At 51.9% G+C, this 14,072-nt stretch overlaps 5 protein-coding genes across 5 annotated transcripts; 1 reads left to right on the top strand and 4 right to left on the bottom strand.

The window, feature by feature from the left end:
• Window positions 1-451: 451 nt before the first annotated feature.
• Window positions 452-661, bottom strand: CPAR01_01722 (uncharacterized protein; the record flags this gene model as incomplete). The annotated part of the gene is made up of 1 exon (XM_060486011.1): window positions 452-661. One exon carries the CDS (start codon window positions 659-661, stop codon window positions 452-454), a length of 210 nt encoding a protein of 69 aa, XP_060356868.1.
• Window positions 662-2,990: 2,329 nt separating this feature from the next.
• Window positions 2,991-4,102, bottom strand: CPAR01_01723 (60S ribosomal protein L23; the record flags this gene model as incomplete). Its single annotated transcript, XM_060486012.1, has 5 exons — window positions 2,991-3,023; window positions 3,080-3,157; window positions 3,300-3,546; window positions 3,628-3,675; window positions 4,089-4,102. The coding sequence occupies 5 exons, from the start codon at window positions 4,100-4,102 to the stop codon at window positions 2,991-2,993; spliced, it is 420 nt and encodes a 139-aa protein (XP_060356869.1).
• A 1,852-nt stretch (window positions 4,103-5,954) lies between these two features.
• Window positions 5,955-6,368, bottom strand: CPAR01_01724 (uncharacterized protein; the record flags this gene model as incomplete). The annotated part of the gene is made up of 1 exon (XM_060486013.1): window positions 5,955-6,368. The coding sequence occupies one exon, from the start codon at window positions 6,366-6,368 to the stop codon at window positions 5,955-5,957; it is 414 nt and encodes a 137-aa protein (XP_060356870.1).
• Window positions 6,369-6,952: 584 nt separating this feature from the next.
• CPAR01_01725 (FAD binding domain-containing protein) lies at window positions 6,953-8,570 on the bottom strand (the record flags this gene model as incomplete). Its single annotated transcript, XM_060486014.1, has 3 exons — window positions 6,953-7,984; window positions 8,051-8,258; window positions 8,320-8,570. The coding sequence occupies 3 exons, from the start codon at window positions 8,568-8,570 to the stop codon at window positions 6,953-6,955; spliced, it is 1,491 nt and encodes a 496-aa protein (XP_060356871.1).
• A 2,650-nt stretch (window positions 8,571-11,220) lies between these two features.
• CPAR01_01726 (uncharacterized protein) lies at window positions 11,221-12,843 on the top strand (the record flags this gene model as incomplete). The annotated part of the gene is made up of 1 exon (XM_060486015.1): window positions 11,221-12,843. One exon carries the CDS (start codon window positions 11,221-11,223, stop codon window positions 12,841-12,843), a length of 1,623 nt encoding a protein of 540 aa, XP_060356872.1.
• Between the last annotated feature and the right edge of the window lie 1,229 nt (window positions 12,844-14,072).

Raw genomic sequence — 14,072 nt, forward strand, 5'->3', positions numbered from 1 at the left:
AATACGCAAAAGCCCCGCACGCCGATATACACCTAATTCAGTTTTCTTGTTCGAGTACACATATCGGGAGAGGCACCTTGGGAGATGATCTCTCTTACATCAGCATCGGGAAGCGAGGGCATCCGACTTTTTCCCATTTTCGATTCGAGTGTTGGAAACCAAAAAAGAGGAGAGAGCGTATGGATCTTTGCATTGATGGATTGACAGAACGGTACACCGGTCTCAGCTCCCATAATCGACTGAGGACATTTACAGTGCCGCCGTCTTCGTCACTTTTTTCTTTTTATCGAATCTTTCTTTCTCGGCTCTTGTTTATTTGCGCCAAACTTTTCTTGATTTCAGGCGACGAATACGAGATTTCGTCGATTTGGCACCCGCTCGCTGAAGTGAGTGGTCTTTCGGAGGTGGCGCGTCAATGGAAGTGAAGAGTCAAGTCGTGGACTGTCTGGCCTCAGCCTTGGGGAAGGAGAGAGAGCTTTCGCATATCTGGGCGGTTCATGGATGAGGGCATTTGGCTCTGATTTCCTGCTTGAAGGATCTCGTTGAGACGCCCTAGGACATGGGTTGGTGATGGATAAGTAGGGTTTGTCTTCTGGTACGATGGCGGTGGACGGATGGAGTCGATACTCTCTAATGAAATTGACGTTGATGCCATACACATACGACGTTCTTGATGTGATACGAAGAGCTGTCTCTGCTATTCTTGAAGTTGCTTGTTTACCTCATCGTTGAAGCTATCCTGACCATGCAGGAGTACAACTCAGTGAGTATTTCGCTCGATGTGTCGCTTGTCATATCTTGAGCATTTTTCCATCTCCTAGGGACCAAAATGCCTCCATCGCCATGTTTTCCGACACTAAAAATCGAAACTTCACAAGTAGGTGCCTTACGCCGTAGGTGCAATTGACAACCGTTCCCTCCTCTGCTCTGCACATGCGAACATTTTCATCGCGAATTACCAGCCTTCACTGCAATTTCTACATGCCCCGAGGCCGTGCTGCCTCTATCGACTACTTTCATTGTATCAGATGTAGCCTTAGCTATCTCCTTCCCGTCCAACAAAACTCAGCCTTGCATTCGCATTCCATGCAACTATGCAACCCGTCCAACGCAGCTGTATGTATCTAAGCCTGTGGGCGTACACTGAGACTCTAGTATCTTCCAGAGGTCATCTCGTCGGTCATCTTCGGCAATCCTAATATACAGAGATTTGCATTATAAGCAAGCGGCTACTATTTCTCTTGGCGCAGAAAACGGCTAATTGATCTCGTTGCGGACTTGTAATATTGCGAGGTGCTTCCTGACATCAAAATTAACAACCTTAGAGAGGGTGCTCGCCGGGTGGCGATATGACAACCAAACCACAATGCAATGCCTTGTACATAGTCTACCTTATCCAATGTATTTCATTTTCACTGTGTTTTTACCTCACTCAAAGGGCTTCGGTGTCAAGTCATTCAGCAGCTGCAGCTCTACAATTCTCTCTCATTCGATTATTGGTGGCAGCCAGGATTACGACAGGCTGGACCTGTTGTGGCGTGCTGAGGACATGGTGACGGCCATGACCCATACTATTACTTCCTCTCTTCCCGGGCGCATGCGGACATCCCTTTCTGATCGCACGGGTGGCTTCTTGAAGGTATCGACTCGTCTATCGGTTTATCCTGCCTCAGAGCGAGGTGATGCTCAACTGGCACCCTATTCTGGTGGCTTCAGGAGGGGCTCAACACCAATCATGGCGCGTGTCGGCGAGTGACACGGTTTGAGAAAAGGGCTTGTTGTCAACACTGCAATTTTGGCCGCTCACCAGGCTTCAAAGACTGCAATGCTCGGGCGAGATTTCACGTCGATTTCTGGAGTATGGTTAAGTTGGGTGGTCTCGTCATGCTACAGTCTCTACGATGCAGAAAGGCCTCCTCAATAGGTCTTCTTCCTGATCCTTGATACCTCCATGTTCATATGAGATGACGAAACATACGCCCTGGTGCGTTTGGCTACACTTCGAGCAATGTCTTTCCTCTTCTCCAACCAGCTATCGAACATCGCAATGCTGAGCAGTGTCTAGCCTAGGTCGGCTCCAAGTCTTGTAGCCGACACTATAGGCAGTTCGAAACCACCTATTCGTAATGCGACCCTGATTTGGATAAGCTAGTCGTAGCTATATCAAGTCAGAGGAACCGAAGTGCCGCCACCGGACACGCGGAAAAAAGTAGTATGTTCACGGCGCAGAGCTTGTATCACAACAAGGGAAGTCAAATTGCTGCAGGTAGAGGACATGGGAATTGGGTCAGCGGTGCTGGACTGGTTCGGGCTGATTGAGGAAATCGTGAACGTAGGCCATAGCCTGCGAGGGGGTTAAAATTGCTGTACAGTCAGAGCCTCAGAAGCCGCATTCATTATCCGTCGCCGCCAATAGAAGCGGGCGAAAGTGAGAAGGCGGGGAGGAAACCGCACGCAGATATCACTAACACAGACCCAACTTTCTGGTTGGAATCCTGGGCATTTGCCTGGTCGGTGTTCGTCGACGCTCGTCTGCTTGGGAGTGCAGCAAAGACATGGCCTATACACACGCAGCGAAGGCGCCAACTGGGGAGCGAAACGGGAAAGCAGGAGGCAAGTATGTGTAACGTGCGCAAAGAATCGGATTTTTGTATCTCTCCTGTATGCGAAATGCCTGGTATGAATTTCTTTCCCTTTACACGCCACAGCCGAAATGCAGAACCTGCCAGTCCAGCGAGGAAACTAAAAAGAAAAAAACCAGGCCCACAACCCTCTTTCAGATGGTATTTTGTGTGTGATGATGGAATCCATTCGACCTCGCTCTCTTTCACTTCATGACGACAGGGTGGGGGAGAGAGGTGTCAAGGAGAGAGAGGAGGAGGGGTGATGAAGTATGTCCCAATGGTTCGCACCGGTTGACCTAATCCGTAGCCATAACGTCGTCCTTTTCGCCCTTTTATTTCTTGACTTGTGTAAAAAAAAAAACTCCTTTACATGACGACACCAGAGTTGCTGGCAATACGCTGGATTGGGTGTTAGTCTCGTGTATCACAAGATCGTTTGTGTGGGGAAAACTTACGGGCCAGAGCTCAGCAGCCTCCTTACCGACGGGGCCGGTAATGGCGGAGCCCTTCATCTCACCCTTGGGGTTGACGATCTGTAGTAGGTGTGTTAGCAGACAGCTCGTGATATCCATCTCCAAAAAGGGACGTCATCTTCGGAGCCTAGCTATGCGAAAGCCGTACGGCCAACTCTCGTCCGACGCGTCCCATGTCTCCCAGATATCGGATAGTACTTACGACACCGGCGTTGTCCTCGAAGTACAGGAAGACACCGTCGAAACGCTTCCAGGGCTTGGACTGGCGAACGATGACGGCGGGGTGGACCTTCTTGCGGAGTTCGGGCTTTCCCTTCTTGACGGTGGCCATGACCATGTCACCGACACCACCGGCGGGCAGTCTGTTGAGGCGGGCACCGATACCCTTGACGGAGATGATGTAAAGGTTACGGGCACCAGAGTTGTCGGCGCAGTTCATGACGGCACCACTGAAGCAACAGAGTCAGCGACGAGTTTCCCACCACAGAGAGAAGGGTTTCTCTCATTCGGGAAGAGAGGAGAGTTCGTACACGGGAAGACCGAGGGTCATCTTGAGCTTGCCACCGGGGGCACCGCGACTGTGAGAATCTGGTCAGCACTTCCGCGTCTTGATCTTTGCCGGAATTTTCTCTGCTCTTGTCTCCTCCATTGTCGGCGCAAAATTTCGTTTCTCGTGGCGGGCTAGCGGCAGGCGAAGGGTGTCGTTTCGCGCAGTGTTTTTGTTTTCCATTCGTGCATGCCGTCAATCGGTGTTTGTGTCGAAGTCCAAGCTCACTCCAACACTTCCGGCCGTTGCCTTGCTGTCTTCAAGATTTCCTCCTCTTTCCCTGCGTCGGTCGTAGTGTTGTTTTGTGTCGAAATTTCGAACGCCCGCCCGCTTCATGCCGCGTGCATCCCACCAAAACCCCCGTCGTCGCTGGAGGAGGGGTGAAAAGAAGCCGGAAATTTTGCGCCGTCGCTGGATTCGAAGAATAGAATGACAATGACTTACGAGAGCTTGGCCATTGTGTCGGTTTGGGGGTGTCGGAATCAACTACGGGGCTGGCTGGAGGGTTAGATGGCGGACGTGGAATCGTGAACTAGGCTGGAAATTTCACGACTTCGAAAATGTTTTTGGTGAATCGCTGGTGTGGAGCACCGAACCCTACGCTCCTCCCTTACCCGAGCCAGAATTTCCAGTCACGTGGAGATTAGATAAGCCACCCCGAAAACCTTTTCCTCTGTTTTTTGGATGCACAAAGACCCCGCTGTAAGTCTTGCCCCACCTCACTCTCTCCCAGGGCCCGCCCCTCATCACTGCCTTGGGGGAAGATACAACCGCAGAGAAGGATGTTGGGTCTTTCTTCGCTTCTCATAGACTGTAGATTGAAGTGAACGGGCATACAGTCATGTAATCGTTCACCGGCGAATATAACTAATTAGTCCAGATCAGCTATTCTCACCGACTCTTACCGAGCCACCCCCACTTGATCATCTTGAGAGGAATAAAAGTAGCAGGGAAGACGGCGCTGCGCGATATCCGTTTTCACTCTCAATCAGCTACGGGAAGATAGACTTATAAGTCATTTAATTTGCTGCGTGCTTAACTTACACACGGGCAAGCCTGACTAGGCCCATTACGATTGGCTGGGATGCTAGAAGTGGATACTTCAGCCTTCAGGTCCACGCCTTTGCGTGGGATAACAGCGAAGCACATCAAGAACTCCCGAATCCATCGCTCGTGAGTGGGTCGAGATTGAACTTGACTTAGAAGACCTTAAGGAGGTACGGTATGTTCGACGATGAGGGAAGCGATTGTTGCTTGAAATAGAAGCCACGCAAATGACGCAGTCTTCTTGATGACTTCGAGTTTTGAGCTTCCTTACACGACGCCTTGCATTACGCTCATGGGAATTGCTGCTTCGTAAACATACCTGCATTTGTCTCATGATAAGACTTTCATCGTCGCTCCAATACCATATTGAAAGCCCTTCCCCATTCCGTTGTTATACTTCGTAGTAAGAACAATGTTACATCTGTTCTCTCATCGATTCGCCGAGATTCATATCATCGAGCATCTGGTGCAAGATGCTCACCATTGAATCCTAGCTCACATAAAGCTCATAGACCGTCCATCAATGATATCATCATCGCGCAGACGTCTCTTTCGTATTAGGCCATCTGAGAAAGATCCGTTGTCCACTTCCACCTCCAAAGTCCCCATCCGGACATCCTTGGGGCAAGGCCCATCAGCTAAGGCCCATCATCTCCATCATCTTCATCATCCCGGCATAGAACACTCCGAGCCCCTCCATCACCCCGTTGATGATCGTAGTCTACGGCAAATGGGTGAATAAGAAGATTCTGGCGATGCAACTGAAGAACCACATCATTCCGGTGCCAGCTTGTAGGCTCAAGTGAGGATAATTCTGGGTGAGATAACCGCCCAGAGATGTGAGAGGTCACGATGTGAGAGGCAGGGCTGTATTCTCACACCTTGATAAGATCTTGGAGGCGACTGATTTTCAACTGATTCCAAGTGGGTTTCGTGATTATTTCACAAGGAGCCATGGTAGAAGTAGATCATGACGCAAGTCTGAAATATGGTTGCTAATTCTGAAAGTTTGCTAAAGCGGACTAGAAGATAACACAGTCGTTGAACAAAGCCGGACATGATCAAATATGACGCGTAGCTGCCTGGGACTTGATCGTATCTTGATTTCCAAGTCTCGAGACCATGATTCTCAGCGTAGCTAAGACTATCTAAGTCATCTCCGAAGGCTCTTGACTTCAAAGTCGCAGTCTAACCCATACCAACATCGCGCCCAACGACCCCAATTCAAACCATCACCCAAGCAACCGTCACCATCCCTCTCACTCATCCTCTAACCCATCTAACCCCCTCCTCTACCAAAACCGCACCCAGCACCCCCATTACACCCCACGCAAAAACCTCATACCCCAAAGCCCCAAACCTCCTCAGCACCATCCACCTCAACATCCGGAAGCAATCCCACCGACTCAGCTCCACCTTCCACCCGGGCGGATACCACTCCGGCACAGGCGGGTCCTCCGGGCACCACATGTCCCGCCCGCCGGCCTCGAAGACGAGGTAACCGATGCTGCGGAGCGTGAGGACGGTGCAGTAGGTTATGTAGACGAGGTAGATTCCCAACACGACCTCGCGCGGCGTGAGGAGGGAGGGGTGGTGGAGGATGTGGGATACTCGGGTTGCGGATTCAAGGACGGTGTAAGGGCGGCGGGAGAGGTTGCCGTTGATGACGGAAGGCATCTTTTGGTCGGTTGGGGTGAGGTTGTGAGGTGGTGAAGGGTGAAGATGCTGGTACTGATGAACAGGGAAGTTTCGAGGCGACACATCAATTGCTTCGAATACATCGATCAGATCAAAGGCTTGATGAGGAACGAGCTCCCGTCAGGCGAGACGAAGGATTGTTGAGTCTAAATGATGCTGGCGTTGGTGGTGGTTGATGATGAGTGTTGGCCGATGAGAGGGCGAAATTACGGCCCCCACAAAGGACGGACCAGGATCGCATCGCGGGTGCCTATGTGTCCTGCCGTTGCCCAGGTCGGTCATCTTCGAAGCGTACGACTCCAAAGGTGCACATTATTATTTGAATGCCTAGCAGGCTTCCTTGAGTTTTCACGGCACTTGCGTAACCACAAACGTGGCCAAATGATGAATCCAATAGAATATGCTTGAATTGATACCGGGTATCTTTGAAGTAAACAGCCCACTGCCTCATGATCTACCGAGCCAGTGCCTCATGCCATGAGTATAGAGAATGCCAAAACCATAACCGTTGTGAACACGAGTCCCATAAGACCAGGTAGATGCCGGGTGCTCCCGGCCCCTTCCTAGCTCCCACCGCCTGTCGAATCGCTATTATTCGAGCCATTCGAACCACCACTAGTCGTAGGCGCGACAATCTGAGCGCTCGCGTTGGGTCGCACGCTCTGGGGATTCGAGAACAGATCCTTGGGATCCCACGTCGCTTTGATGCGCTCCAGCGTTGGGAGGTTGGTTCCCCAATACCTCTCTTGCGCGTTGTCGAGTGTCGGGTCGACATAACCAGCATACGTGCTCAGCTCGTTCGGACTCGCTTTCCGGATCTTGTCGGCGACTCCGGACATGAAATCCTTGGTCTTGCTGCTCAAGGTCGGGATGCCGACACCGTAGCCCTGGAAGAACATGACCTTGTCGCGGTGACGGTAGGCGGTAGCGTTCATGGGCACGTCGTTGATTGCGCCGCCGGTAACGTCAAAGATGAGGAACCAAATCAGGGTACCGCGGTCGGCACCATCCACATAGTCCATCATTCCTTGAATGCCATCTTCGCTGAGGAGGTCGTTGCGTGTAAAGGCGAGACTTTTGGAGGTGAAGGGTGACTGGATGTCACTCAGCCAGAGCGCCGCATCTTGTGCCTTTTGAGCAACGTCGCCGAGCCAGTCATTTACCACCACGGACACCTTGCCCTCGGGGATGCGGTCTGGGATGCCCGTCTTCTTGAACTCATCTTCTGTACCGTAAAATGTAGCCGTGATGGCGACGCCGAGCTCCTGCATCACAAACTCGCTGCTGAACCGACGGTCCAGCTCTGGATCAGAAATGAGATCTTGCCATTGCTTGAAGACAGGTGCAAGATCGCGGTGCTTGGCGAAAGTGATGGCGTACGAGTATTGTACAACATCGCCGGGCTCCGGGTGGGTCCGCATAACAAATTCGGTGATGACGCCGAAGCCGGCGCCGGCGCCCTTGAGAGCAAAGAAGAGGTCCGAGTTCTGGCTCTCGCTTGCTCGCTGGATCTTGCCGTCTGCGGTGACTACCTCAACTTCGACGACGTGATCAAGACAACTTCCCCACATTCTTGAGCTGGGGCCGAGACCGCCCTAAATGTGACGTGCATTAGCAGGGCGCACGAAGGCTTGATATATCGCCGACTGCGGGGGACTAACAATTGTGGCATGGCCTCCGATGCCTACACCGGGACACGTGCCGTGAGCCATGGCTCTCTTACCATTGTCGTGCAACTTTTCCGTCACGTCGTGCAGCTTGTGACCTCCGCCGATAGTTGCCTGCCAAGTGTTCGTGTCCATGGAGAAGTTTTGAAAGTTTGCCAAGTCAATGACGAGAGCGCCGTCGGTGCCACCAATGCCAAAGTTGCTGAGGAGAGATGAGCATGTTAGCAGTGGACTAGATAACGATGACATGTCGAGAAACCTACGCATATGAGTGGCCTCCCGATTTGGCTTGCACCTTGACATTGTTGTCCCCAGCGCATTTGACGAAACCGGCGACATCTTCCGTTGTTGACGGTTTTGTGACAGCGATGGGCTCCACCGGGATATCGAGATTGTACGGCTTCACCCAGTTGAGCTGGAAGAGAGGGTCGTTTGGATATCCAACACAAGAGGAGCGGCCATTGCAGACGTTGTCGAGACAAGTCGCCAACGGGCTGCTAGGCTTCTGTCCCATGATTAGTGCCACGAAGGGGATTTATCGAGGGCAATAGAGCATGAGACGAAATGCGCAGAACTGAAGGGCGGACGGTATTGGGTTGTTAAAGGTCGTGGGTATACTCCGTACTCAGTCTATACATGGCAGGGGATCCCCTCTGGCGTCGCAATCCTTCCCGGTACTCTGGAGGCCCCAACAACGAATTATGGGGGAGAGAAGCAGGTGATGTCCAACTTCTTGCGGTGGGATAGGCCGATCCATAACCAAGATCCTTGATGTTTGGCGTGTTTAGGTAGCAGCGACGGGCCACGGATAGCGTTCCTGGCTGATCATCCCATTGCAAGGTAAGGTAGTACACGTTGACGCCTGCCACTTTCGCCTTCCGCCGCCGTCATCCCCTCGCCTTGGAGAGCCAGGCTTGCCAGGTCTGTCCTATAATTCAGACGCAACACCAGCGTACTGTAGGCATGGCTGAGATGTGGCTGGCAGCGGACCACAGAAAAGATGGCCAATGGTGGGTTGCCAGCGGCGTGGAAGATTGCCACCGGTATCCTACTTTGTTGCCGTGAATGCCATATGGTGCGGTGCGAGAAATTGATGAAGGCTCCCCTCACTTGGGAACGTCATCCGCCATGTCCCTGTCCCTGCTTTTCGTGCCTGGCAAGCATGGCACTGGTGATGTGCCCTTGACGGACCAGTCAGCGCCTGGCGACAGGCTCGCAGGAATCCTGAATCAAGCTTGTTCAGCGGGGGTGGCGTAGCACCGAAAGAAGTCCAACCAAGTTAACAGGCTCGCATGGGATCTTGGCCATAGACGGGGGGTTTCTCATGCAATGATGCTGGAGCGTGGATGTTTGGTGGACTGGAGGAAAAACGAGTGGCGCATTCGGCGCCACGCGAAGTCAAGGTGGGAAATATGGGGGCGCTATGGCGGTGCACAGCTACGCCAATGAAGGACTTCGGATGATGATGAGTGACGGCTTTCTCCCGTCTTTTTCAGGGAGTCTGGAGCGGCCCAGCTCCACGTTGACGGTAGCATTACAACGGTCTGTCTCACTTTTCCACGCTGCTTGTTGATCTTGAAGCGGTCAGTGGCTGGCGATTATCTTATACAAGCTGGAGTTCTGGACTCTTGACGTTGCAAAGGCGCTTGACTTGACTCCATTGAAGGGACCTAATCAAGGTAAGTATGAACAAGAAATAATAGCACCTACTGCGTAGAGGACCGGCACACTGGGAAACGTTCAAAATATCCGACCACCGACCCAAGGTAGATTGGGTACGTACCTGGCGTTCATCTTCATGACTTACATAAGGTTTGAGGCACGTGCCCTCATGAATCCCATTGAGCTGAGTAAGGCACTGAACTTTGAAGACAACGGGTGAGATGAGTAAGAGAAGTAAGATAGTTGATGGAAAAGCGTACGGCTGGAAAAGAGTACACATCGTACCGAAGCCTGACTGAGATATTCCTAGATCAACCATTCTTGACGTGAACGTACAGTAGTATGGTACTGCCAATGTTAGGATGCCCCTGCTGGATGTTCGTCCAAACCTTATCCTACTTCAGCCTCAAGTTCTCCCAGCTCTCAGTCATCCCGACTTGGACCAACGTTGCTTCTGAGACACGTCAAATTCAGTCGGTTGCAGCTTGTTTACTCTGACATGGCGTGAGCAAAAGGCTTCGAATAAGGGGTAATGATTGAAAATCTTCGTTTTCATGGAAAGTAAGATACGTTCACATCCCCGTTCGACTGACATTCATGGACAAGTACGCAAGACTTTGTCTGTCAATGTCGTGGCACCCACCCAATGTTGTGGTACACTATTCTCGACAGCCTCACTTGCCCCAAGTATATGAGACTTATGAATGTTGGCACCCGTTTCTTCATGCTGCCCTCATGCTCACTCTCACGCACGTTCTCATCGGGGTTCTGTAAATTGGACGACCCCCTCACCCTGTGTTTCCATGCACAGTGCAGATAGTCTGTCAATCATCCCCACATTTCTTTCCCCTCCCACTTTCATTGTGGCTTGACAACCGGAAGCCACAGTCTCCAATTTTTGCTTCTCACTGTACGTGGCTGCCTGATTGATGCACCGCAGCGCGCCAAGTCTTTGGTGATACCTTCCACCTCCACGTCTTGCTCTCCAACCTACTCCTTTGAACCCAACGAATTCCATCACCCTCATCATCCCCGCCATCCTTTCCGTTCCGCGGGGCTAATGATTCTTGTCATACGTGTCACTGCAAGATCACCACATCCTTTCCGCATCAGACGCCCCCAAAATTGACCGGCCACTATCCTTCTACGCGCATCCGAAGCAACTCATAGATGCTGCGACTAGCACAACCGCCGTGTTCTTGGTCCACTTCATTCCAACTCATTCATTGAGAGCTGCGTCAAAACGTTTCATCAAGACTCTGTCGAAAGAATAGGGCCGACGTACTCACCAGTAACGTCGCACCGGAAGTCGTTCTGCTCGAACCCAATTACCTGCTGCAAGGCTTCGTCTGAATCGGTTCTTGACGTGCCGTCGATGCAACGGCCCTCCAGCTGCGAGATAACGCCGCTGCGAGTTCTCACGCGGCTAGCTGCGTATTCTCCCATCTGATAGACCACGGAAATTTGTTCTTAGTTGTCGAGTATACGGGACTTGCGCAGCCATGACAACACCGCCCGTCTGGCGACGGCTGCCTGTGCCTGCTTCAGCCGATCTGCCCAACCTTTTGGTATCGACAACATTCACGACTACATCATACACAATCTTTGTTACAGACCTGGCCAACATATGGTCTGAATCGTTGGATCGGCGTGCAATCTACAAGCGCAGCCTCAATGAGTCCACCAGTATCGACCCGACGGACAGCGACAGCAATATGCGAGCTTTCATGTCCAAGATTCAATCTGTCTTTGATCCAAGCCACCGAGACCATGTAAAAGCATCCATGTCGATATCAACACACTCTAACAAGGAAGCTGGGGAGCAGGGTCTGACATTGAGTATTACTTGCGAACTAGATAACATGCAACCTCTAGAATGGCCGATGTATCTGCAAAAGTGTTCCCAGTCAGAACTCACGACAGAACTTGTCGTACCCCTCGCACAAGCAAACTCTGTGAGCCGCCGGCGAGTGGAGTCCCTTACAGAAACCATCAAGCAGAAGGATGCCGTTATCATGAAGCTTCTGGACAAATTAGAAGCTACTGGGACTCGCCTTGAGAACGTTTTCGCCGTCTTGTCAGCAAAACAGAAGGCCACGAGAAAGATGGCAGAGGAAAAAGTCAAGGGTTTGGCTCCCTTTTCTCTCGAGGATTGGAAGGCGCAGTCAGACCACGGCCCGGAGGACGTTCTCGGTGCTATTGAGAGTGTCTTTGGCGGCGATGGACTCGAGTATAGTCGCAAGGCTGACATGGACACCGCAACTCCTCTTGACGACTGGTGGGCCAGGCCAGAGGCGTTATGTATCCCGATTGTGGGACCCAAGTCGAGGTCCCGTTCAAGCCGGCCGGCAATGTCGCCTCCCGAATCCGAACGAGAGGGGCATGGTCACAGCGAGCGGGCAAACAAGGGGATTGCGGGAGAGGATGAGGATGATGATTTTCAAGTGCAGTCGACGCCTCCCCATCTTGTGCCCGCCCGGAAACGTTCCGTCCCGCCGCCCTCCGGACGCGACGACGATAGCACTGAGGACGAAGACGAATCCCACATTCCAGACAGCGTACCTGTACCTCCTGATGAACCTATCATTCAATCTAGCCGCCTGGGTACGATAGGAAAGAAAGGCCAACCTGCAACAGCAACGAGGTCTTCAGGTCTGAAAGATCCTGTGCCAGCTGCTCCAGGCTCGGATACTGAAACGGCATCTGAAGACGAAAGTGCATTATCGGTAGTTGAGATCTCGCCACCACCGAAGCCTGCCGCGAGTAACTTCAATGGGGGCTTGTGTCGTATCGGCGATGGTCGTGCCAGTCGCTCAAAGACTCCAGAATCTCCGAAGAAGGGGGCTTTAGGCCGCATTGGTGGCGACCGTCAACCTTCTAAATCGCCAGAGCCATCTAAGAAGCCTGTTTTGGGCAGGATAGGCAGAGGCGCGCGCCCATCGAAGACGCCAGAGCCGAAGACCGAAGATGCGGAAATCAGGGGAAGGTCTGGAGCGGACGAGGAGCCTTCGGTGAAGCCCAGGGAGACGTCACAGGAACGGGCAGATCGGAAACGAGATGAACTACAACAAGAGATACAGAAAAAGGCCACGTCGGGACCAGCACGGAAGAAGCGGAAGTTCTAGATCGACCCTAGTCTCAAGTCTTACATCTCTATGCCACTCGAAGCTACCTCATCACTGAACATCTTTCCGGCCAATTGGCAGTACTGCAATGAGGTGATATCGAAAGCGATGCCGGCTGCTATCTTTAGACGGACAATACCCGACTGGTAGCCTACTTAGGAGAAGAAGACATCAGCGTAACAAGGCTATTCTCGAAATAGATATAGACATGCCGTCGGACCGGGAATCAAGGTGGACGAAGTGTTCGGGAATGTATTCGATGCGGATTGCCTTACACATGAGACACCCTCTGGCTCGGATTCTGGTTTCGAACTACTTCATTCTTCTCTCAATTCCGACAGCCTTCAGGACGTGGTGCAAATTACTCCACACGAGCCATGCAAGGACGCTTGATAAAGGACCGAAAAGATTTACACGTCGTTAGCTCGTTTGTCCGACATAGGATGTTCGTTTCCGGAGCCCCGACGTTGAGCAGCAGAATCTTGCATACCTCCGTGTGGTTTCCTTGAGAAGTTCGCAACTGCCTCTTCCTCCGAGGTTATACCTGGAGCTGAAGCGAGACAGGCCGAGCTTGTACAACAGCAGAAACGCGTCTGGCCGTGCCGCGGATCACGTACATTATTTCTAGAAGCCCAGTGACAGATCAGGAACAACTATCATTTCTCAATCTCGAGACTTTATGTCCCATTGCGATACCCAGCCAACGGCACGTAACGTATTTCAACAACAAATGGAATGAGAGGATGAAACGTTGCAGCCTTTTCAACGCAAGACCGTCTAGAAGATGAATATTGCTCGTGGACATCGTTCCACTTCAGCATGGACATGCCGTTCTATTTATGACATCTCCCGATGGCAAGGTGGCACCAGGTCACACATCGGCAGTCGATCCAGAAGGCTCGTCTTGTTCTTGAGAAGCGCAAAGTAATACCGAGACACATCTCAAGATACCTTTCCCCCACGTGGCACTCATAAACACTTTCAACCGGCGTACCGCCCTTCAAGTTCGATACAACTCAACGGAAGGTCTCCGCCTTGTTAGACGTTGGACTGTGCAACACTAGTTCCTCAATTTGGCAAACCGCGCCCATTCTCGGGAAATCTCTCGCGCGTCTTAACGGCGCGGCCCATAAGCGGAAAGTAATATTCGTTGTAAGACGAAGTACAGAGAAGCGCTCGTCTATTCCGTCTGTCGGCTACAGTGACACGCCTGCGGCTATGAAGCATGT

Source organism: Colletotrichum paranaense, assembly GCF_030867605.1.
Source record: "Colletotrichum paranaense strain IMI 384185 chromosome Unknown Scaffold_1.1, whole genome shotgun sequence".
NCBI lineage: Eukaryota > Fungi > Ascomycota > Sordariomycetes > Glomerellales > Glomerellaceae > Colletotrichum > Colletotrichum paranaense.